Raw genomic sequence first — 24,806 nt, 5'->3', positions numbered from 1 at the left:
GTGTGATTGTGAGTGCGGCTGTTTGTCTCGATGTGCCCTGCGATTGGCTGGCGACCAGTTCGGGGTGTGCGCCCCGCCTCCTGCCCGTTGACAGCTGGGATCGGCTCCGGCACTTCCCGCGAGAAAATGGATGGCTGGATAGTGAAACTGGCATCAGTAGCTGGTTATTTCTAGCTTTCCTGCCAAAATGGTTGCCTCAAACCAAAATGGCTGACGTCCCACTCCCTCAACTTTATGCAGAGGTCCTTGAAACGCTTTCCTACGTTGTGCTACGGTAGACACGCTTGCCCAATTTTGTGTTGGTCGGTGAAACTGGCAACCGGGGCAAAAAAAATTCCTGATTTTCAAACTGTGGAATTTGCCCAAAATCTGATTTCTTTAAATCAAAATTGCTTTCTTCCCGTTTAATATCAGCCCCCAGCCCGACTAAGTTTTGCATGATTGTGTTGGGGAAAAGCGTCTTAACGGGCTCAGAAGTTGAATTTGGAAGTGCCATCTGCAAAAGCGCCTTACGCTGACTGCGCAGGTGGAACACTCGAGCGGACGCTTGCCAACGCGGGCTTTCCTGCCTGCGCGGGCTACTTTTGTGTGCGAGTGTGTGTCACGTCAGTCATTCCTGCCGCATTCCAAACCCAACTGGGCTGATTCGGTGGGTGGAGAGAAGGACGGCGGAGAAGAGGGACGGGGGCGTGGAAGTAAGCCGGTTTCAGACAATGGCTACGAGTGAGCGCTGTGTGTGTGTGCGCGCGCGTCACTGCAGACAGGTTCCGGCAAACAAAGCCAGGTCTGTACTAGCGGCCCGAGTACGGGGGTGAGGCCTGTTGGGGTGGATTGAATGAGGGGAGAGGAAGGAAAAGCGGGAGGAAGAGAAGGGGGAGGGACGAGGGGGCAGCCAGCGGGTCCCCTGATCCCCTCAAATATCCCCCTCGATGACAGAGCTGGACCAAAAGAGAGGTGATGAGAGAGGAGCGGGGAGGAAAAAGAACAAATGAGAATGACGGTGAGCGTGAGGGGCAGAGGTAGCGCACTGAGAGAATGCCCCTATTTGTTAATCAATCAAGCGTTTCGGAAAGGGAAAACTCGGAAAATCCCCCCAGGGAGGAAGACGCCGGCCGGCGAGGGTGGTGGGCGGGGGGGGGGGGGGGGGGTCCGAACGGCAGAGGCGGGCACCTCCAGCTCCTTCAGCGAATCGCGGAGCCTCTCCGGCCGGCGGTTGGCGGGGGTCCACGAGTAGCCTCGAGCTAGAAGACAAAACGATGGCGAAGATCATGTGACTCGAACTTTTTAACAAGTAGAAACTAGAGAGAGAGAGCAAAGGGAAAAAAGGGGGAGGAATGCGAACAAAATCGAGACGTTATTTAGCTCGGGTGCGACAGGGGGGTCAACGTGGTGAATTAAAGGTGGTGACAACGCAAGCGTGCGCGGGAAAGACGGAAGTGATGCTAATTGTGTTCTGGAAAACGGCGATCGCGAAGAGCACTAATTAAACGGCGGCGCTATCTTTCATCGGAGCCGTCTTTTTCCCGGGTGGCTGCCTCGCGTGCGAAACGAACCCTCGAAGGCAACAGAAAGTTGCGCAAATGTACTTTGTTATTGATTTAACCGCGCAATTGGCATGTAAAAAGGTCTTCTCGCACCCATCCATCCGTTTTCTTCGCCGCTTATCCTCACAACAGTGGCGGGGAGCGCCGGAGCCAATCCCGGCTGTCAACGGGCAGGAGGCGGGGTACACACCCTGATCTGGTCGCCGGCCGATCGCACTGCGCATCGAGACAAACAGCCAACACTCACAATCACACCTAGGGGCAATTTAGATTCTCCAATTAATGTTGCGAACCCTAACCCTAACTGGAGTGCCAGGAGAAAAGCCACGCAGGTGAGTCTGGGGATTGAACCCAGGACCTCAGAACTGTGCGGCCAACGTTTTACCAGCCGCCCTTCTTGCACCCATTCCTCGCTAAAAAGGGGGAGTAATTGTACAGGTTGAACGCACAGAATGCAGTACCCAAGGTTTCCTCACTTATTCCTTGCAAGAATGTTTTATTCCATGCCGTGCTCTCGTATGTTCAACTTTACAAATGCATTGTTTAGTTATTATATCTCTAGCGCGATTGCAAGCAAAACCGGCGCTATTAAGAGCGTGTTTATCTGCGAATGCGAAGTTTTAAAGCACAATACTACAATAAAGTGGTTTTCCATTTCTGCGGCGCGGTCCCCAGAGCGGCGGGCGGAAGCGTTTAAGTCGGCCACTTTCAGCCCGGCGTAGCCGACCGCCCTTTCAAAAAGGGGTCCTCCAGGAGAAGCGCGCACTTAATTGTGGCGCACTCAAGTTATCTCCCCGACGCAACCTCTCGCTCGGCGCGGCGCGTATCGCCACGCGCGCAAAAGGCCTCCTTCATGTCGCCTTCCTCATCTCTGGTGGCCGAGCGGCGAAAGGAAACGGAACACGTAATTGAATTCGAACATCTGCCGGCGGACCACCTCGGCTTCAATGGCGGGAACAGCGGGGGGGGGGGGGGGGGCTGTTGTTTTTTTTAATGGGGTGCACTATCGGCGAAATTATTAAAAAAAAAAAAAAAGGTTTTCCATTAAGAACGGGTGTGAGGAGGAGGTAAACAGTATGTAAATGCAAGGAAGGAGGGTGTGGTGGCTTCAGGGGGGGTGGGATGAGTGTTCGTCTCCTGATAAGGGTGTTTGTATTCCGCTAGTGGGTGAGTGGGAGGGTGACAATAAAAAGGAAGCGATTTGCCCAAGACGCTAATAATTGCACACAGAGAGCTTGGAAAAAAAATAAAAATAAAAATAAATGACCGTACCTTCAGTGAAGTGGACTTTCTCATTGAAATAGTGATGCTCCTGGTGATTGGCTGCAACAAAAACAAACAAACAAACAAACAAAAAAAACCAGCTCAGAATTGGAAAGTTAAAGCTGCCCAACCCCCCACCCTCCACCCACCCCCGTCCAGTCAGACAGGCCCAGACACGGGCACCTGCTGAAGGCGAGGGCCGGGTGGGCGTGAGGGGGAGTGCTGCTGCCGGTGGGACCCCCGAGGCGCTCCAATGAGCCTGGGTCTCCCTCTAGTGGTTCTCCACTATCAAATACACAAACACAACAGTACATCGAATACTGTGCAGTTCAGTGGCGTGCAGACTACAAGGAAGAACAATTTCAAAAATGGGTTATTAATATTTTTTTTTATTATTCCTTTTAAATGTACTGTATTTGGCAATGTTCTGCAGGTTTAAAGATGCCAAATTTAGGTATTTCTAAGACTTTTGATCAAAAAATTCAAAACAATTCCGTCATGAAATGTGAATTCTGTGTTCATATTTCATGTTACTAATAAAATAAGTATGAAACAGTTGTGGTAGATTGCTGCTAACAGCTGTCATGTAAACTAAATCTAAATTGAACTTGTCCACATTCAAAATAGAGGAAATATTGAGAGAAATTATCTATTTTTGAAGGGTCAATGGATTCATTGTAACAATGAAAAAAAATATTTTGTCTAATTTTTAAAACCACAAAGAGTTGGAGACTATTCCAGAAATTTTTCACGAATGACATTACGTAAAAAAATAAGCTATATTTTTTTTAACACTCTTTGCAGATTGCAGGATTTATCAAAATAAGATATTTATCTAGATTAAAATACTGGAAACGTAATAAATACTGATTGGTCTTTTTTTTTTTTAAATAAAACTCCGAAGAAGTTATAATTGTCATATTTAAGGATAAGATTAACCCAACTTAAATCTAATTTAAAACATTGTAAGGCTCTCTATACACCCTGAAAAAAAAAAAATTCTGATCAGCACCAAAGTTGGACAGTCCTTCTAGGTCCTGCCTACGTGGACATACTTCAATTCATTTTCGTGTCATCCTACAAACAAACATCATCATCATTACAAAATCCGCCCAAAAAATGTGACATAATCTTCTGTTGGCAATGGCTATCATTAAAATCCCGTGTGGGAATGCTTCGATATGTTTGGACGTTGACTCTTTTTCCTCCTCCCCCTCCCCCTCCTCCCCGCACTGCGATATCAAACCACACTTTAGTAATCCGCTAAATGAAAGGATTTGGAGGCCGAGCGCCGTTCGTTCCTCCGCTGAAGAAGAAGAAGAAGAAGAGGAAGAGGAAGAAGGCAGCGATTCCGATGAGAGAAAGAAAGGAGGAAGCACCTCAGTGAAAAGGAGACTAAAAATAAAACATCAATGGAGAAAAAAAGGCAGGGAAGGGAAAGGGAGTAAGCATCAATGCAGACAAATGCTTCTCCTCTGATTCATACGAATACATTTTTTTAAATGTTTTCATTAAAATCATTAATATTTCATGTTTGGCCAATTGTGACATCCCACTGACAACACATCCTTGTACAGGAAAAGAATGACGAGATACCTCCGCCCCCATTCTAGCATATTACATATTTACATCATTGCAGTTGGGTGGAATTATCGATCGATCCATCCATCAACCAAGCCGCTTATCCTCACAAGGGTCACAGTGGAGCCAGAGCCTACCCCAGCTAGCTACAGGCGAAAGGCGGACTACACCCTGAACTTCAAACATGGCATTGTTTAAGTTTTGTTTTACACCTTATATCGCGTTTATACACTGTTGTGCACTAACGTCAACACAATCGCTAAAAGAGCAGAACAATTCCACATTCCTGTCATTCCATCGCGATCCTCCAAACGACAGCACATTTAACGGCAGGTGCATCAGTACGTGCTGCTGTTTTGGTTTGCAATGACGTTACAAATTGACTTTGCAGTTAACGCTTTCATGCCAAAATAATAGATACAGTATTTACACTTACTATTAAGGGAGATCATTTACTTTTCGAATGGTCCCAGTGAGATACAAACTGAGGCAATATTATTTTATTTTATTTTTTCTTAGTTATTGTAAAAGACCAAATGTGTTTTTTTTTTTTTTTTAAATAATATTAAATAATCTTACTTGTTTTATTACTGCTTACCAGTTTGAGCCACTGTTTGGTGCTGCTGGTTTGGTTGACAACCGAGTTCCAAATGGGCTCAGTTGTTAAATCTTTGATGTCAAAAAATAATGACATATCATAATTTCAGACAATGCTTTTTTTTTTTGTCACTTTGCGGAAGAGTTTTTATTTTCCTGACAGTTTGAATAAACGCCATATATTTCACATCTAATGTAATAACCCATCCATTCAGTTAAGACACAAAAATGGCAGAATAGTACTTCCTGTACACTGCATATCTTAAAATAAATAAATAAATAAACACAGATGAGAATTTCAAGTACTTCCTTTCCAGATTTGATTATTGCATGACACATTAAGAACAAACACGGAACCGATCAGTGATTTGAGTGAAGATGTAATCCAAAATATAGCTAATATGACAAGATAAAAAAAAAGGGTGGAGGGACGAGGGGGCGGGCTCTTAGGACTTCAGCGAAGCCTGCCCGCCCGAGGCAAGACATGACCACCCGACACGGGAGGAGGCCCGCTTGCCATCCGATCTAGGAGAAAGTCAACAGTTTAGTTCTCCTATCGCTTTATGGCAGGACCCCCGGGGGTCAACAGGGGCAACGCAGGGCCGGCCTCATCATAATAATAACCTGTACACACGCTTTAGCATGTAAATCCCACATGCTAACACAGCCTCTGTGTGCACAGGGATGATCAAAGACCCCCACCACCCCCACCCCAAATAAAAGAGCACATAAGACAAGTGTGTGTTTGCATCTTCCGTGCACACAAATACAACTTATCTTAAACGCAAACACAGAAGCAATATAAACACTATTTACCTGGCTCTGCTTTATCGTAGTACTGATATGTGCCAATATCTGTGTCTGCGGGGCGGGAGAGGGAGGGGGGGGGGACAGGGAAGGAGAAAGACAGAGAGAGGGAGAGATGAGCATCGCACTGTCAGGGAGGGAAAAAAAAAAAAAAAACACAAGACAAATCAGCAATTTTTGCACCGTGGGATAAACAATCGCTATCAGCCACTGGCCTGTCCCGTCTGCCAGCACCGCGCTTTAGATAAGACCACGGGAGGGAGGGATGGAGGGAGGGGGGCGGTCTGGGTTGAGGGGGTCCAAGCCGGAATGGAAACGGTTGGATAGGAGGAGCGGGGGGGGGTTAATAAAGACAAGTGTGCCCATCTTCGCCCATTTGAGACACTCTAATTGACACGTAGACATTAAAAACGGGCAACGTGAGCTAACAAACACGCACACAAGCGCACACTGATACATAAATTGCTGAGGTGAGCACTTTTATTTCTGCTGCGTGTAATTCCGGCAGCCCTCAAAAGTCGAGATTCGCACAACACATCATTTCTTTATCACGCCGCCACTTTTGCTGCTGAGGCTGAGGCTGAGGTCACGCTAGCTAATACAACAGAGCTGCACACGCGCATGTGCACACACGTGCAGTTCACCTTGGAATTTCACACACAACCAACTCGAATTTTGAAACGTGCCGATTTTGATCTATATTTTTATACGAAACATAACAGACCGTGTAGATGCTCACTGAGGAAAAGGCATGGATTACTATATTGAACTGCTTTTGCATAAAGCGGCTTTTAATTGCTCAGTAAAAGCTAAAATATTTTGGCAATTTGCCAATCTTACCATTATTCAGGCATGAATAAACATTTTCCCCATTGATTTGATTTCCATCGGCACTGTGGACACGTGGAGGTGTTAAAAATTGCATTTTACTGTTGTTTGTTAAGGCGGACGCATACGCTGACAGAACGGTGTGTCACGACTCAGCGAGCAGGCTTCTTTGCAAAGATTTATCCCGGCGTGTTTTTGTAAGATAGAAGGTTAAAAAAAAAAAAAAAAAAAAAAAAAAAAACCACACACAGACACATAACCAAAAAAAAAAAAACCGAAGGCCATGTCAACCCAGATACACACATGGAGTCACATTCACATGTCGTCAGCCCTGTGGCGTGGGGGGAGACACTATCTTCCCCAAGAGTCCAGCAGACTGTGAAAGACAGAACGGAAGGGAAAGAAAACAAGAAAATGGAGAAGCGGAGCGTTGGGAGGAGATGGACAGATAGGTGGCGAGTGCAGAAAGTCAAATAATGTCAAATGTACGGCCACTATTGTGTGTTTATTATACCGATGAGCAAGGTAAGATGATTCATATGGGGCGGAAATTCATTTGAAACGCATGCAAAAGCAGAAAACAGACAATCGTGTGCAATGGAATGTGTCCTTAGAAATTTTGGGGAAAAAGAAAGAGGAAAAAAAAAACAATATTGCAAATCTGTCTATGGATATAGGATTAATTTCATGGGAGGCATTAGTATAAGTATAAATCCTAAAAATGCAACCTCCAAATATGTAAAAACATTATTGGTTTCAGACTCTCTGCTCATGTGCAGTCTAATATTTTAATCATCCATCCATTTTCCAAGCCGCTTATCCTCACAAGGGTGACGGGAGCGCTGGAGGCTATCCCAGCTGTTTCGCAAATTTAGCGTCGATCGGTGAAACTGGTGCACGCTGATCATTTTTAGAAATGGCCAAAACTAAACAGAAGACAAGCTATGTGTTCAACTTCTTCATTGGTGTTTGTGTGGAAGGTCGTGACGAATAACATTGCTGGATTTTGTGCCTATCAGACGCGAGCTACTGGTGAATCGCTAATATTTCCAAACCCCCCAAAAAATTGGAATTAGGTGCCAGATTTGAAGCAAATTTCAACATTGGGAACACCTCTTAAAAATGCCAGCGCGAGTGTTTTTGTGGGCTGTTCACAAGAAGCACATTTTTCCACCTCATCAAGTTGCCCGCGGCCAAACAATTAAGACCGTCAGCGACGAGCAATCGAGCGCCGCGAAAGCAATACGAGAATTTCGAGTGACGACAAAGAAGGTGACAGTGAGCCGCGCCGACTGGGCGCTGACTGAATGCGCCGCCGTTCGTGTCCGAGGGGGAGAGCAAACAAAGTCGGCGATGACAAGCCGGAGGCGGAGCGAGGCGCCGGCGACGAGAACCGGGCGAGCGGCAGAGACCGAACTGGGTTTTTACTACCTTGGACTTGGAGGGAGCTCTTGGCGGACCACAAGTGAAGCTCAGCCAGGCAGAACGCCATCTGACGAAGCGGCGTAACCCGACTCTGCAAAGCCCGAAAGAAAGAGAAAGGCCACAGATGAGCATCTCGACACGTGCACCTCATAGAACCACAAATAAGAGTCAAAAGTTCAAGCGTGCTTGCAAACACACCACAAACTGTCGAACTACAGCTATGCCTCTCTAAAATACTGTACAAATATCATTTTTCACACACAAACTGATCAAATCCTCCTTGGTTGAGTTCATATACGTGGAGAAAGGTGACCCGCGGTTATTGTCGTGGTGTTTTTACACGCGGGTGTGTGGAATGTCGCCCGCTTTGTGCGAGCTGTCACCCATCAAGCGCGTGTCCGTCACTGCACATCCGTGACACGTGAAGGGCGTAACCCCCCCTCCGCCCCCATGACCGCCTCTCGGTGTCAGCGCGAGTTCACGGGCGGCAGTCAGTAAAGTTTAGACCGCCGCCGACGGCGAAAAATGGCAGTGGTATAATTTTTTTTTTTTTTTTTGGGGGGGGGGGGGGCTTTCTAAATTCTGCAGTCTTCACGTGTACAAAAAATAACACTTCATTTTGTGCGTAAAAAGTTGAAAACACACACGACCGCGAAGTCCAAAGTAAACCGATTCTGTTGCTGTGTCGGCCTCTCTTTCTTATTTCCTCTGCGGAGTCAGTCGTTCTTATCTACTCCTCCTGATGTGGGAGTGCGCAGAATAACTTTTGCCGCTCGAATCCCGCAAACTACAAGTCCCGACAAAAAAAAATATGTGGCGATAATGTCAGGTGCCACGGAAATGCTGGGCTAGCTTGGCGCGGCAACGGTGGAACGAGTTTAGCAACGTAAGAGGATTCCTCTGTCCTGCGACTCAACGGCTTTTTTTTAAGAGGGCGTCAGCCATTTTAGACGGGTTGCGGGAGCGACTGTCAGGTACTGCAACTTTCGTTTCGATATTTCACACAGAACTTTGTGGGCGTTACAAGGTCCATTAAAGGTGATTTCCGTTGTGGTTTGAATTAGGTAGGCTGACAGTCATTTTACCTACTTGAATACAAATGTGCCTTGCTCATTTTCAATGAAGATATTGAATTTCCTCAAATAGACGTAGTCTCACTAATAGACACTCCATCTCGATTAACTCAACTTAATTAACTTAAAAAAACATTTTTTTCCTCATTTGCGTAAAAGAAGTGTAACCGTTTCACTTCCCAAATGGTATTTATTGGGCGGCACGGTGGGCCAGCTGGTAAAGTGTTGCCCTCATAGTTCTGAGGACCCGGGTTCGAACCCGGCCCCGCACGTGTGGACTTTGCATGTTCTCCCCGTGCCTGCGTGGGGTTTCTCCGGGCACTCCGGTTTCCTTCCACATCCCAAAAACCATGCGACATCAATTGGACACTCTAAATTGCCCCTAGGTGTGATTGTGAGTGTGACTGTTTGTCTCCATGTGCCCTGCGATTGGGCGGCGACCAGTTCAGGTTGTACCCCGCCTGCCCGTTGACAACTGGGATAGGCTTCAGCACCCCCTGTGACCTTTGTGAGGATAAGCAGTGAAGAAAATGGATGGAAAATTCCTCCCATCCTTCTAGTTTTTTATTATTATTTATTATTATATTATAGTTAGGGACAGAATTATGGGTTAGGTTAGCTATGTGGAAGCCGGAAGCTAACCCTAACCCTGAGCTTCAACGTTAGCTTCCAGCGTTAGCTTAACATTTAAGAGGAAACAGTCCAAGTTCGGCGGCATGGCGGGTCAGCTGGTAAAGCGTTGGGCTCACAGTTCTGATGATCTGGGTTCGATCCCGGCACCGCCCGTGTGGAGTTTACATGTTCTCCCTGTGCCCGTCTACATGTGCCCTGCGATTGGCTGGCGACCAGTTCAGGGCGTACCCCGCCTCCTGCCCGTTGACAGCTGGGATAGGTTCCAGCACTCCCTGCGACCCTCATGAGGATAAGTGGCAAAGAAAATGGATGGATGGTATTTATTGTTCGGACACAGACGTTGAAGACATCACTGATGAGCCCATTTAAAGTCTGTTGCTAACCAAAACAGCAAGTGAAGAAGCAAACAGTCTTGGAAATTAATGAAAGTGTGAAGTCTTTAGACGTATAAATTAATTTCAACGTGTTCCAAAAGACTGACAGTCAATAATGTTTTGTTGCGTTCTCGCAGTTTTCCCGCATTTCATCATAAACAACTTCGTATGACGCAAATTCGTATGATAGAATAGTACAGGGAGCCCTTGTTTACCGAGGGGGACCCACATAGAGTGGCCGCGGAACCGGGGGACAACTGGGGGCATCTTTAAAAATGCGCCATACACCTCGACTGCAAAAGTGAAGCGCGACATGGCGAGGGGCGACTGTACTTTACTAGATGTTACTAAAACATATTAAAAGTGGTGCAAGGTTATAGAAAATGCAATTTGTGCACAAACACACTCAACATGCACTCCAACATACACTTAAACCACACGCGCACACACACACACACACACACACACACCACACACACACACACACACACACACACTGACAGAAAGCATAAGTTTTGGACTGCCGCCATCCCGTTTCTGGCTGAGGTTTACCTGTTCAACCCCCCCAACCCTGCAGGGGGCGTGTGGGGGTGTGGAGGTAATAATATAGAGAGGAAGCATGTAAGCGGGTAGTGCGTGTGTGCGTCCACTCACTGCCTTTACATTGTCGAGGGGCTTCAACATCAAAAGAAAGGAGGTTTGGTTGGGGAAGGGGGGGGGGACAGGACTCCTCCTTCAAAAGGAAAGACGACCTTGTCTGGCGTCTGCGTGGTCTCCTGTGCCCTGCGTTGACGTCGCCCCTCCGGGCGGTCACGAATGTTTGAATGGGTCTCAATGCGTGCGACCAAAGTCCCAGTCACAGTAAATATTTGAGATCTCACAAGGGGTTAATTAAAGACAACACGGAGGGCTTCTTGATCGGACTCGAGTCTCAGATGTTCCGCGCATTCTTGGAGGGTGGACATCACGACTGTCCGCATTTCATTTGAAGTCGGGATGGGAAACGGCTACCGGGCGCGCTCAACTGCGGCGACGATTTTGTTCAAGGGAAGAAGACACAATGCCAAGAGGTTATCTGGCTTTTAAAAAGCGCCAAGCGGCGGAAATTATGACAGGAGATGTGTGAGATAAGCGAAATGGGTTTTTGTGGAATGAATAATTTGCAAAGGTGATTTGGTGATTACCTCGGGGTCTGCGCTCGGGCTTTTGAGATACGTGGCGAGAGGAAAGTTTGGAATGAAAGAAACACTTGGGTCGGACATCTCACAAATTCTTTCTCGAACTCGACCTAAAACTAATGGTGGACTATGAAACAAGACAAGGCGTGAAGAAGAACGGAGAACAATCTCAAAGATGAAGTGAATTCACCACGCATCATGATTTGAAACCCATGTCCAAGAACTTGGAACCCCTGCAACAAAAACCATTTAACCCATCCATTTTCCTTAGCGTTCATGCAAGGGTTGATCGCAACTGATCACAAATTTTAATGGCAGTTCTGAAATGTTCAAGTTTGGAGAGTCTGGTGTAGTTTGACTTAGTTTTCATTGAAGCACGTATCGTACAATATAAGCCTGTTTCGTGAAAGGTTCCACGTCGGCTGATTGACTTTTAGATCTGGGCCGGTTTCAAGTCTCCTGAGGAACAGCGGGCGCTTGCCAAAACTGTTTGCGGTCCCAGGGTCCCCTGCAGTCCAAGTAAGTCTTTAGGTGGGCATACCCTGCGTTCCAAGCTGATTCCAAGTCATAATGCTCACTAAAGAGTCTTGCAGGAAGTCGTTAATCAAATCTTTGTGCATGTTTGGCGTTCTTGAATTTTCAGCACAGATCAGGACAACATTAGTATTGAGTGTCCAGAGATGGACAAGATTAGTTTTCATATTTGATGACAGTCGAACATTCACGCACCGACACTCAAGGCACTACTGGAAAAGCAACAACCAGGGCATACGTCACATCTTAGACGTTCACTTGTAAAATGGTACGCTGTTTGCTTACATCGACAAGCAGCTACTGCACGTGAACCGCTATGTTAAAGAAAAGCCCCACCCTATCCTGCATGGTTGAAACTGGATTCTAGATTCTTGCCAAATGGTACCAGGTTCAGAGAGTCGACCGGCAATTGAATTAAGGCCTCGGTCAAGCCTCCACGCTAGCCTGACTGAACGGAATTTCTAAAGCTACCAATTGTAATGAAGATGACACCATCTTAAGGGTGGTGAGCAGGACTATGACGTCCAAATCAAGTTTTGTTCTGTCCCCAGTCCTCCTTGCCTCACTTCAGTCGATACCCGACCACCTGAAGCGGCACAAACTTTGCTCCCCTTTGAGAACAGAGAGGCCGACGTCACGCGTCGAGGGCTGGCGGCGGCGTATACGCTTACAGCCTGCGCTTCGTCGTATCTCCGTTTTGACGGGGGGGAAAGGCAAAGTGGCGCCAGGCAGCGGGCCCACAGCCTTTCAGTCTCGCGGGAGCCCATTCGCAATCGAAGTGATGGACAGCGAGAACAAAGAACGGGGAAGCTAATACCGCTCGGCACAGGTGACGGGTACAGTCACTCTGTATGTGTGTGTGTGTCTTGTGTTTTACATGACGTGTCAGTCAACGGCAGAGGGAAGCTACTCCGTCGTGGCCTCTGGGCGATTGCGCGAATCCGAGAGAGCGCATCAGAAAGTAGTCGCATTCCACTTTCAGGGGGAACGCAGAGGTAAAGAGTTCAGATGTCAAAACTGAGCTTTTTTTCCTCTCATCACTAGGCCTAATAATTCACTTTTATCAGGTCAGAAGGTGAAAAAAAAGGGCTAATCAATAAAATTATCATTATTAATTCTTTTCATATAGTCACTGTCCGACAGCAGCTTATTAAAAAAATGAAAACAATAAAAATACAATTATATTAGCGTCACATGTTACTATAATCAAATGCTAATATAAGAAAAAATATTTTGTCAAAGTTACATCGTCGGTCTTAATTTCCAGTACGGTAGTATTTAAAACAAGTAATAACTAAACATCTGTTTAACATATTTATTTTCGTATAGTGAGTGTCCAAAGGGTTTCCAAAATGGATGTCCCACAAGAAACAAAACTATTTGAAAATCAGTACAAAATATCATACAAAAATGAAAAATATACAAAGCAAGATTTACAAAATGTTTTAATCGAATGGCAAATTTTAAACATTTAACTTATTGGTTTTATTTCTTCATTATTTTCCATCGAGATTCCACTCAGTGTCTTCACATTATTTTTCTTTACTTTTGTATTTTTTAAAAAATTATTTTCCATGAAACTCTTGCTTTTAGTTGGCCATTGACGATACGGCATCATGCGCTTACAGGTTATTAGTGTTTCACTCTTAACTTTCGATACTATTGACTTTTTCCTTGGTCTTTGCGGCTGTAACGTGCACATTTCCCCACAAATAAAGGATTACCTCGCGAATTTGACTAATTCACCCAAAAGGAGGATTTTAAGTGCAAAGTCCAAACACCTTTTAAACACGATCTTGCGGCCCGAGCGAGCAAAGAAAAGCGGGCGGGGAGAGGAGGAGGCCGCCGAGATGAGAGGAGGCTTTTCTAAGCACAAGTGTAAACGTCATTAGAGGAGCTAATGGAGGGAAGAAGGTGGGAAAAAAGCCAAAGTCACTCCAGCAGAGGTATTTACCCAACGCCTGGAGCAGAAAGGCAAACACAACCACAGTAATGACTGAGAAAGAGAATGTGGGGAAGGGAGAAAAAAAAAAATGATGGAGAGGAAGTAAAAGCGAGGAAGACATCCCGCTTGATTCTGCCTTCAACATGTTTTTAACCATACAAATCATTTGACGCATTTTCACGGCGAGGCAGTAACGCTTGTCGCTCCCTCCTGTTCTGCTAATAGGCCTAATCCCGCCGAGCGTTTGGGCTAAAAGCTCGCCGTATCTCCGCCCGCGGCAACGCCCAAGGGCACGAAAGGCAACACTTCCAGAGCAGCTGCACAATTGCCGGGCAGGCCGGCTTCAAAGAGATTCTGGGACGCGATGCGCCTCGGCGGTGCCGCTCCCCTGTCGCCGCCGAGGTGACGCGTGTCACGCTGACACGCTGGGGTTTTGTTTACGCCGATGGATTTTGCGTTCCTAAAGCCGCTCGCCGCCCTGCCGCTCGCCCTTCACCTCTTGACCGCGGACGCCACCGCTGAGGTCGACCGTATACGTGGAGTCGCGTTCAAAATATACCATCTGGACGCACACCAGATCTTCACTGAATGTGTACGCTGTCATTCTGTGAGTCTAGTTAGTGAACCAACAGGGTAAGCACACAAGTGGCAGCCATTATCCTGCAATCAACGTAGAGAAATGTTACATGTCAGTAACGCGTCTTTCTTTTCAAGATTATCTTCATTTATAGGTGCTTTCAGCTACGTTTCCACCAGGGGAACCTGACCTGTATGTTGCACTACGGTTCACTTTTATAGCACGTATCGGCGGAGGAACAATTCCTAGTCAACTGACAAGTCTGTAGACCTTAGTCGTCCGGTGTTAAGGTGGAAAACGATGAGTTCAAGCTAAGCAGTTTGTAGCTGGGTGTTTGTACAATTTCAGCCCTTTTTCAAACCAACTTTGAACCTGAACCTGGGCTGGTTTCAGGCCTTGTACGAAGAGTTTGCTGTTCTGTGTTCCGGTGCGCATGACTCTGGGGTACATAAACAGACCTACTGTAATTGAGAAACGTAAGGCTCAAGAGAGATTTTGAGGTGCGCCACCTTTGTTATTCCACACCAATCTCATCCAAACGTGCCTTCACTGACTTACCAGTGTGCGCTGGAAAATGTAAGGTAACGTTCCCAAACCGTTCCTACAAAGTTGGACGCAAACGACGACCCAAAAAAACGTCACTAGATGCACAACTGTGACCTGAAACGTGTCCACTCCATTGAGTGTACATAGACGGTCATGCTGACCACCACCCACGGGGTCAACTTTCAATAAAAACCTGTCAAAGGCTGTTGACGTCGAGGTCCTTTTAAAGTTGCTGTCAGGCTCAAAGCGCGGCCGCGGACCCCGACAGAAAGGAAAGGTCACGCTGAACGTCCCCTAGACTTCTTAGCGGTCTTATTGGGCCGTCACACGCTCACACACGGGCTGTCTGTCACCTCCCAGACGAGGCCGTGACACCTCGGACACACCTCAGCGGGCAGCCACCGTCCCTCCGTCTCGCTCCACCTGTGACAGGTTGACACGGCGGCGAGTTGCGAGTCGATGGCGCTCAGAGCAAAAAGGGCTCGCTTCCCTTTGCCACGACCTCTGAGATGGATGCCGGTGTCGTTATCACCCCTCAAGCCCCCCGACTGAGGCATGCTGCCATCTACAAGTAAATAAACAATCTTTTCCACTACCTTGTCTACTCCCAGCAATGACCTGGCAGACGTCTATCATGCTTAAGGAAAATGCCTCATCTCACAAAAACAAAGCAAAAAAAAAAAAAAAAAAATCACCCTGGATTTATACGATTATCTGGATTTGTTTCCAATTCAAAACAAATGACAATGAAAATGGCAAATCCAAAAATGATCACTGAACTTTGATGCCGTTTTTCAATTTAGACAACAGATGGAAACAAAACACGACACGCCATTCATCTCCCGCCCTCACACCGGCCCTCGGAGAAACACCTACAAGAGTAAATTCTGCACTTATATTTGGCACAACAGCAGAGCGGCGCTTCTACTCGTGGGTCAAGTCGTGTCTTGTCGGGAGCGGTATCCTCTTTCCGTGGAAGCTTGACAGCTGGGAGCAGCAGAGGGGCCGCCGCCGGGCCCCGTGTTAAACACACTCGGCCTGCAGTTAAGCCCGTTTGACGTCGAGGGCGCGGAGGTTCAGTTTTCGCATTTTCACTCTTAATCCTCAGCCGTATCCGACACCGTTAACAGGGCAACGGTTAGGGGAAAATGAAGGAAGTCGGGAAAACCAGCAGGCGGGAATAAGAAACGATCGTTTGACCTATTTAAGTTCCTGCTCATTTTACCCCCGTCTGGGCCATTATTGCGTTCGTGTACCGACGGAACGTACAGTGCATCACAAAGATCGCGTCACTCATCATTAGTCTCAGGTTTTGAACGCTGATATTTTGTTTCGCTCAATTGTGCGGCTGCTGCGATTGTCAAGCTGACAGACAATAGCGACCGAAATCAGCCCCGTTTTCCACCCTTGTCTTGAATCGAGATACTCTTGCTTGGAAGACTCACGACGTGATTTTACAGTCTGGACGGGGCCAATCGGCACTGGGCTCGATTCAACCATACTGAATATGCACGTGGTCTTCCCAAATATCTTAGAACAGAGCTATTTCTTCATTGCTGTCAATATTTTCATTCTAATTTGTTTCCAGGGACATAAAGCAAAGCTCAGTTGACTATGGACGGCCGAGGCTATCAAAAAAATTTCAATAAGACGGTTAAAGACCTTTTGAAGTCCATTTCGATGAAGTTTAAAACCTCCTGGTCGGCAAATATAAACTGTGAATTGACAAAAGTGTATATTTCAGTGTATATTTTGGATGGTTTCCCTCCTCCCGCTCTATAAACTTTTCAAATTCCTAAAAAATGTGACAAATAAGTTGATGTTTATTGTGTCCGTTTTCAGTTTTTTATCTGTTACATTTGATGCAAGTTCATGGTAGGGGGAATAAAAATTATTGTGGGGAAAAAAAAAAAAGTTTCTAAGCTCGTATGGGTTGGTGAGGAATAAAGCAAATCCCATCGAAAAGCAGAACTTGTTTGAAATAACGTCGCCGTAATTTTCTGTTTCTCAAGGCGAAGGGCTTTTTCACGCAAACTGGCGCTTGTTCCTCTCCGCACGAGCGTACATACGCTTAAGGTTATGTCTGAGCGGGCCTACATCCCCAAACGGCCCCGCTGTTGTCAGGGCAACAAGGAGCTATCCTGGCTAACATCTGCCGCGCGACCCCGGGCCGCCCGGAACGGGCCTTAATCCCCGCACGGGAGCTGTGTTGTGGGGGAAAACATTCTTTCCTTTCTGGGAAGAGAGAGAGCGAGCGAGCACAGGCAAACTGGGGACTAGACGTGTTGCTGGTAACTTGCATGTGAACGGACCTCACACTGTTGTCTGATGCGTGGCCCCCTATATCCCCCCCCACACCCTCACCCCCCTCCTCCAACTCAACATTATGGCTGTGCACGGGGGTGTGACAGCCAGCTTTCGGCAGCAAGTTGCCATCGCCGGTCCAGTTGGAGGGATTTGAGCTCCGGGGTTAATGAAAGGTCTGGCGAACTGGCCTTGGTCTTTGTACGCTAAAATGACATTACTTTGGTTTGTGTTTATTACTCGCAAAAAATGTGGAAAAATTATCTGCAGTGAACATAAAGCTCTGTTGTACTAGTGGGTGATCGTGACATACATGCCAACTAGTTGGGCCTGGTCGTGTTACCCGTGCCGTGCAGTAGTTTATTTGTAAGGTTTAATGATGTACTAGCAGGACAAAAGTGGCACTAGTAGTAAAAAAAGTTATTAATAAGATGGAGAAGTTGGATTGGTAAGTAGATTTGTTTTACTACTGAGGCCTTAGTAGTACAAGGACCCTAAACAGCTTACTATAGAAGTCATCTAAAGTCAGGATGTGGCAGTTTAGTGCCCCCTAGTGGCCCGTAAAAGGAGAAAGCGCCAAAAAACAAAAATCAAAACAAGAAAACAGTTTAGACCCGAAGTATCCCTGTGAGGTCTAAAATTACAAGGCGGCATATCAAAAAAAAAAAAAAAAAACAAGCTGAGCCTCGGTAATATTCTGATAAGCATCTCCTCCCGGGGACGAGATTCGCAGAGGAGAAATGAAGATGGCGCTCCGTCAATCAGTCCATCGGCGGCTATGAAATATGCATTTGTCTTAATATGGAGTTTGATTCCATCAAAAGCCATTTCACGGACCATTTGCTTATGCAAACGCCCCCGGGAAGACAGACAACGAGAGAGCGAGGGAGTGCAGTCGGAAGCTGACTTGGAAGAAGAAGCACACCTCCAGCACGCGGGTGTGTGTGTGTTCGGAGATTTAATTGAATAGTTCTGCATCAGTGCCAAGAAGTTACTTGACGTGTTTGCAGAGGCCCGCGTTCACTCCGATTGTCAACACGGACGGCATTTTCCTTCCCGCACAAACGGCGAGGGACGCGGCGCTTGGCAAAAACTGCTCAGGTTTCCTCTGCTGCGGAGCCAGAAAGAGGGGCTCAAACACGACGTCCGACAAACCCCACGTTATTCAGCTTCCTGATCTAGAATTATCCACGAAATCCTCCAGCGGCAGGGTGGTTACCAACACCCCTTTCCTGTGATGTTTCACATTCACAAGGCATTTATTATTACTATTATTTTTTTTTTTTACCATAGAAGGACTTTGGAAATGGAAGAAAGTGAATCAAATCCTGAACCTGGAGTCACACCTGCACCAGAATTTAATAGATTCTATCTTCACTTGCTCCCCACACCTCCGAACCAAGTCCGAGACGACAATTAAGAGATGCTTTTGTAAAAGTTCTAGAATTAACAAATGGCAACGAACACATAACATTCCTTCTGGACATCATTGCAGACTAATCTTTTGGGAAAGTGTCCACGAAAAGTAAAGGAATGGTCTGAAGCACCATTTAAGGGAAAATACCAACTAGCTGATTGATACCCTGCGACTTCACTCTGTTTAGCGTGGAGATCAATTTTCTAGACTCGATTTTGTCTCCCACCAACGCCAAGACACAACAATCCTGCTGCCTCCCAGGATATCAGAACTCACCTACAACAGTAAAGTTCGTAGACTGCAAATGTGGTCCTGTACTGACACCTAGTGGGGTATAAAGTGGGACTAGATTTCAATTCAATTTTTTAACACCAGCGCAACCGTGAAATGGAGCACAAAAATCATCCATTTTAGAGAGGGACATGACAGTAATGCAGAGACACACCAAACTACACAAGCAGGGGGACGCAGGAACTGAAATCTGGTCACGTCTGCTGGAACTCGGCGACGCCATCGTCTACCGGAGCAGATAAAAAGGCGATGTCGGGTGTCCTCCCGCTTATCCAGTATCTGCCTCCCCTGGCTGGCGACGCGACCGAGGTCTCGCTCAGGTGCGCCCTTCAGGGCTAAGTGGAGGAGCAGAATGGCGAAGGTGATAAAGAGAAGAAAAGGTAGCGAGGGGAAGGAGGTGAAAGGACAAAGGAGGCAAAGACCAGGAGGTGGAATGAGGAAAAATCAAGACAGCGACGTTCCAGAATCCTCAGCTGAATTTTTCCCTGTGTCGCTTTTGAGTGTTTCCAAGGGGATTAAAAAAAGAGACACCTCACTGGTGATTTTCACAGCAAAACCGGGCCAGTGTGGCAAACCCAAAAAGATATTTGAACACAATATATTCTTTATCCTTCCCATAAAACAAACTAATATCACTGCAGGTTTTTGCATCAAACAATCATTCCATTGTTTTTTTTGCCTTTTTGAGAGGCTAGAAAGAATTAATGGCATTTCCATTCATTTCAATAGGGAGACATATTTAAAGATACTAGTCTTTTGAGTTCCGAGTGTGGATAAAACACAACCACACTCAAGAGCACACTCGCACAGAAGCTGTTGTTAGCCACAGCTCTCACAGGCACTCACGTGCAGAAAATTTTGAAAAAATATTTCTCTATATTGATACGTATCGCCCCGATATTTAATGATCAGTTTGACAAAGGCCCAGTCCACAATGCAAGGGCCGAAAAGTGATTTTTAGCATCAAGTTTCCTGACATCACACAATGTTGAGAGATTAAAAAAAAAAAAAAAAAGGACAGCAACAATTAGGCCTCTGCTGAAGACAACGACAGCAAATATCACTGCAAAGAGGGCTTCAGAAAAAGACTAATAGGAATTAATTTCACGTGGAACAAAGATTAGAGGAGCACAGTATTGCTACACTCTTAATGGTTGAACGAAAGTGGACATGTTGTGGTCACTTTGGATAGTAGCATCATCTTATTTTAGGTGCCAATGGCTGTCAAAACCTGAGCTCCTCTCATTGTACACTCGACGTCCACGAATAACACACGCCTCCTTAGCATTCAAGCATTCCTAATACCCCGTGGAATTATTCGAGAGTCCCACTGTACCTGACAAAACACGACAAGCTCCTCTCTGTTAAAAGTTTGCTACAGATTAGCTCCCACGTTGCTAATTATGCTAGCTGCCGCCGCGTCGCTAGGCAACAAGCCGTGCTAGCCGGCTAACGCGCGCATTACGTGACTTACGGGATCAAATACGGCAACCGGTGGCCTCAGCAGGGCGGCGAACCGAATACCACCTTGTAAGTATCTTCCATACGACGGTTCTTACCAAGAACGCCACTTGTGTCTGATTTGTGTAACAGAAACAAAAACCCTGAAAAACTACAAGTACCGTGAAAAACTGCACTTCCCAGAATTCTCGAGGACGGCGCTCCAACTATCGCGATAGCCCACATTTGTTATTTTGCGACCTCCCACCCGCCCCCAACTAACTCGGCGAGCAGCGAGACTTCAAGCGATCGACGACATGGTGAGTACACGCAACTAATACACCGGTTAGATGTTGTCATTCATCTCATATCGATCTAGTCTGCGACTTTACACATGTTAGTGATTAGATTCATGATTTTAAAAAGAGATTTAATGATGATACGCGCATGACTTTGATTATGCAACACCGGGCGGGCTGTACAGCGTACTATGTGGCATTCCGCCATGATGTTGCAAGTTGAGTCTTGATAGAAAGTTTTCATGAAACTGTAACCTGATTGTTAACAGTTGCGTTTTTTTTAAACCGTTTATATAATATACGTATGCGTGTGAAAGCTCAGAGTATATATTTGCCCTGACCTGTTTTAAGCTAATCCTGTGTAAACGATCGTCACCATCGCCCACTGCAAGTGTGCCGCCTCCTGGTCCTGCCCTGCATACCTGCACCAACCCTTGTGTGTGAAATCAATGCTAATTGTACTAATATTTTGTGCTTTGTCCCCCTCCCCCTCCTCTTCGCAGTCTGAGCCAATTAGAGTTCTGGTGACGGGCGCTGCAGGGCAGATTGCCTACTCGCTGCTGTTCAGCATTGCCAAGGGAGATGTCTTCGGCAAAGATCAGGTAAAGGAGCCCTTGCGCTCATCAGGCGGCTTCACGGGGCAAGAGACGCCTCTCAAAAAAATAGCCGTGTGGATGACTTTGAAAAGGTGGTCACGCCTGTTCAGCTTGCACCAGTGAGGCTCGCCCTTCAAGCTCGTAAAAGGGATCCTGCGCCAAGAAACTCGGGCTGTAATTTAAAACCGTTTGTTAAGCATGCGCCCCACGGCCTTGGACTCGGTCTCTGGCTTCCAGCGATTCAAAATAGTTTTAGCCCCTACGTGACGTAAACTTTCCATTTGTTTCCTGTCGTCCGTGCCAGCCAATCACGCTGCTCCTCCTGGACATCCCGCCCATGATGCCCGTCCTGGAAGGTGTAGTCATGGAACTGCAGGACTGCGCCCTCGCTCTCCTGAGAGGTAACCATTGAACTACAGTGAAACCCCCCCCAAACCGCATTCGATAGGGGCGGAGTCCAGCTGCGTACCGTGGAAATCTTGAGTAATCGATGCAAATAAAAACGTTTTTATTCATAGATGCCACAAGACTGTGCCAAAGCACTTTTTGCGTCTATTAGACAAAGCTATGGCCTGACTGGCCCGGATTATTATACGTACAGCCTGTATTTAAATTCTGTCATCGAGGACAAGCCCTCAAGGATGTAGGACTGAAACTAAACAACAAAGCAAAATGGTTTTTGAAACTGGTTGAATTCTTCTTGGAGTCTGGTTTCGATGTGCATCTGTTTATCAATCCATCAATCAAGCAAGTCTTTTTGTTTTTAATTCCCTGACAGAAATCGTGGCCACCGACCAGGTGGAAGTGGCCTTCAAGGACCTGGACGCTGCCATCTTGGTGGGCTCCATGCCCAGGAGGGAGGGCATGGAGAGGAAGGACCTGCTCAAAGCCAACGTGGCCATCTTCGAGACCCAGGGAACGGCCCTGGAGAAGTTTTCCAAGAAGACCGTCAAGGTAAGCGCCACCTGGAGTGCTCAGTCGGCATTCTTCCGATGTCTGAGGCGCGAGACCGAATCGTGCTACTTTCAGGTTCTGGTGGTAGGAAACCCGGCCAACACCAACTGTCTGATCGCGATGAAGTCTGCTCCCTCCATCCCCAAAGAGAACTTCTCATGCCTCACCCGACTCGACCACAACAGGGCTCGCTCTCAGGTGTGCGCGTGGGATTCTTCCCCGCTTTTCCGCCGGTACCAAATACGGATTTGTGACTTCCGGTTTGCCTCATTTTCTGCACGCTCATCCCGCAGGTTGCGATGCGCTGCAACGTCCCCGCCACCCACGTCAAGAACGTGATCATCTGGGGCAATCACTCGTCCACGCAGTACCCGGACGTGCACCACTGCAAGGTCAACTTGTCCGGCAGTGAGATCGCCTGCTTTGACGCGGTCAAGGACGAGGCCTGGCTCAAAGGAGACTTCATCACTGTGAGCAATGTTTTTTTTTTGGTGCAGGGGGTTGTTGTTGTTGTTACGGCGTTTGCGTGGACACATCCCGGTGTTTTGCGCTAATGTTGTCTTTGTTGCCGCGCCGCAGACGGTGCAGCAGAGAGGCGCCGCTGTCATCAAGGCCAGGAAGCTGTCCAGCGCCATGTCGGCAGCCAAGGCCATCTGCGACCACATGAGGGACATCTGGTTTGGCACCCCGGAGGTGAACCACCATCTCCGGCTCGTTGTAACCCTCCGGCGGATGCCATGAAACGCATTTGCACAACGTCATTTTTGAGGGACTCACGTAAACAAGTTTGTCTCCCCCCCCAGGGAGAGTTCGTCTCCATGGGCGTGTACTCCTCGGGCAACACCTACAAAGTCCCAAATGATCTCATCTACTCCTTCCCGGTCCAGATCAAGGTTAGCGTGCTAAATTTGCAATCGAATTACGTGCCACTTGAAGTTTTTTGCCAAAATGAAATGCAAGAATTGTTTTCCCTGGTTACTAATTAGATTTGTGGAGGAACTCCGTGAACTGATTTGATCACTTTATCAAGGGGACACGGTGACCGACTGGTTACGTCGTCTGCCTCACGGTTCTGAGGACCGGGGTTCAAATCCCAGCACCGCCTCTGTGGAGTTTGCATGTTTTCTCCCGAGAACTCCGGTTTCCTCCCACATCCCAAAAATATTCAGTGGTACCTCGTTTTCTAACGAAAATTTCAAGATGTTTTGCGTCGGTTCCCGAACAAAAATTGGTACTCGAACGCCCATAACAAAACCCGGAAATAGCAGAACGCGCGCGGCCAGAGCAGCTAACCCACGACCACTCTGTTGTGAATTCTCACCCTGCTGGGAAAAAAAAAAAAAAACTGAAATAACATAACTTGCCCGGCGCTTGATTCGGTTTTTGAAAAAAATCGGTTCTCGAACCGCCTTCTGGAACGGATTGTGGTCTAAGACCGAGGCACCACTGTACTCTCAATTGCCCCTAGGTGTAAATGTGACTGGATAGTTGTTTCTATGTTTCCAATGACGCCATCTTGTGTGTCATGGAGGTCAGAGGACACGGGTGATGGGTGTAGCGTGAAATTTTTTTTTTTTTTTTTTTTAATCGTTAATTTATCCGATTGGTCTAAGGACTGTGGTGACGTCATTGGAAACCTATCCATTGGCTGCCAACTTGTTCTGGTTGTACCCCGGCCCCTGCCTGAAGATAGCTGGGATAGGCTCCAGCACATGCCGCGACCCTCGTAAGGATAAGCGACTCCAAAAATGGCTGGATGGATGACTTTATTAAAGGAATTTGCTCAACACCGGTTGGAAGTCAAGGCACCGCTGCACTCGGAATGTTGCGGTTTACAGAGTACAATTAACACGCGGCCTATCCACAGAACAAGTCCTGGAAAATCGTGGACGGCCTGCCCATCAACGACTTCTCCAAGGCCAAGATGGAGGCCACGGCCACTGAGCTGATCGAGGAAAGGGACACCGCAATGGAGTTCCTGGCCAAGAAGTGACTAGGCTTAGAAGCTCGCCTGTAACAAAGCAACTTCCGTTCAACGTCGTCGTAGTCATCATTTGTGCGTGTGTGATGTGGAATAAGTGTTTTCTTGTGACTGTGGCGAGGACTGGAACACTTTGGGTACTGTAAAGAATTCCAAGGGCAGAGTTGTAGCTACGCAGACGTGCTCTTTTGAAAGGTTACAAGCACAAGAGCTTCACATTTTTTTTTTTTTTTTTTTTTTTTTTTGTTTCTTTTTCGGCTTTGCGGGTTCTGTCCTCCTCCCTAGTCAAGGACTCGAGCGTCATGGCTGCCCCGACCATTGCTGTTTAAACAAGTACGATATAGCTTTTATCACCATGGGTGAGTGCACTCCGATATGAGCGTTAGGACGATCTCGTTTTTCACCTCCAGCTCGTCGTATTTCACTTTGAACGGCGTTTAAAAACCGACAACACTTGAATCCCAACGGTTCGTGCTGTAACAATAAAAGACTTGAACAATATTGGGATGGATTTTTGAACTGTACTCGGTGTGTGGTGACATAATTGACTCGTCCCTGTTTTGGAAGCCATACCTTTTTTATTTTGGTGAAGTGATTTACGAATTGTCCTTATTGGCAG

The 24,806-nt window shown here is 46.9% G+C and overlaps 2 protein-coding genes across 10 annotated transcripts in view; one reads left to right on the top strand and one right to left on the bottom strand.

Moving 5' to 3' along the window:
• The window catches only part of wdpcp (WD repeat containing planar cell polarity effector), a 66,279-nt gene extending 45,159 nt beyond the window's left edge, over positions 1-21,120 (bottom strand). For 4 of the 9 annotated variants that reach the window (XM_061838134.1, XM_061838143.1, XM_061838140.1 and 1 more), the window contains exons 1-5: positions 20,392-20,548; positions 8,052-8,136; positions 5,802-5,846; positions 2,817-2,867; positions 1,171-1,241 (exon numbers count right to left, since the gene is read on the bottom strand). In XM_061838134.1, coding sequence (XP_061694118.1) covers positions 1,171-1,241; positions 2,817-2,867; positions 5,802-5,846; positions 8,052-8,112 — 228 coding nt within the window. In that variant the 5' untranslated portion in view covers positions 8,113-8,136; positions 20,392-20,548. Of the gene's footprint in view, positions 1-1,170; positions 1,242-2,816; positions 2,868-5,801; positions 5,847-8,051; positions 8,137-20,253; positions 20,338-20,391; positions 20,554-20,997 lie in introns of those variants that run through there. The other 5 variants (XM_061838137.1, XM_061838136.1, XM_061838135.1 and 2 more) reach the window with 5 other exon arrangements.
• On the top strand, positions 20,556-24,688 carry LOC133510281 (malate dehydrogenase, cytoplasmic-like). The gene is made up of 9 exons (XM_061838148.1): positions 20,556-20,677; positions 21,160-21,258; positions 21,557-21,653; positions 22,031-22,206; positions 22,282-22,404; positions 22,500-22,676; positions 22,786-22,899; positions 23,010-23,099; positions 24,074-24,688. The coding sequence occupies exons 1-9, from the start codon at positions 20,675-20,677 to the stop codon at positions 24,197-24,199; spliced, it is 1,005 nt and encodes a 334-aa protein (XP_061694132.1). The 5' UTR covers positions 20,556-20,674; the 3' UTR covers positions 24,200-24,688.
• The last annotated feature ends 118 nt before the right edge of the window (positions 24,689-24,806 follow it).

The sequence above is a fragment of the Syngnathoides biaculeatus genome, chromosome 12 (assembly GCF_019802595.1).
Source record: "Syngnathoides biaculeatus isolate LvHL_M chromosome 12, ASM1980259v1, whole genome shotgun sequence".
NCBI lineage: Eukaryota > Metazoa > Chordata > Actinopteri > Syngnathiformes > Syngnathidae > Syngnathoides > Syngnathoides biaculeatus.
Note: the sequence above shows the minus strand (reverse complement) of the source record. Positions and strands in the feature narration are given on the sequence as shown.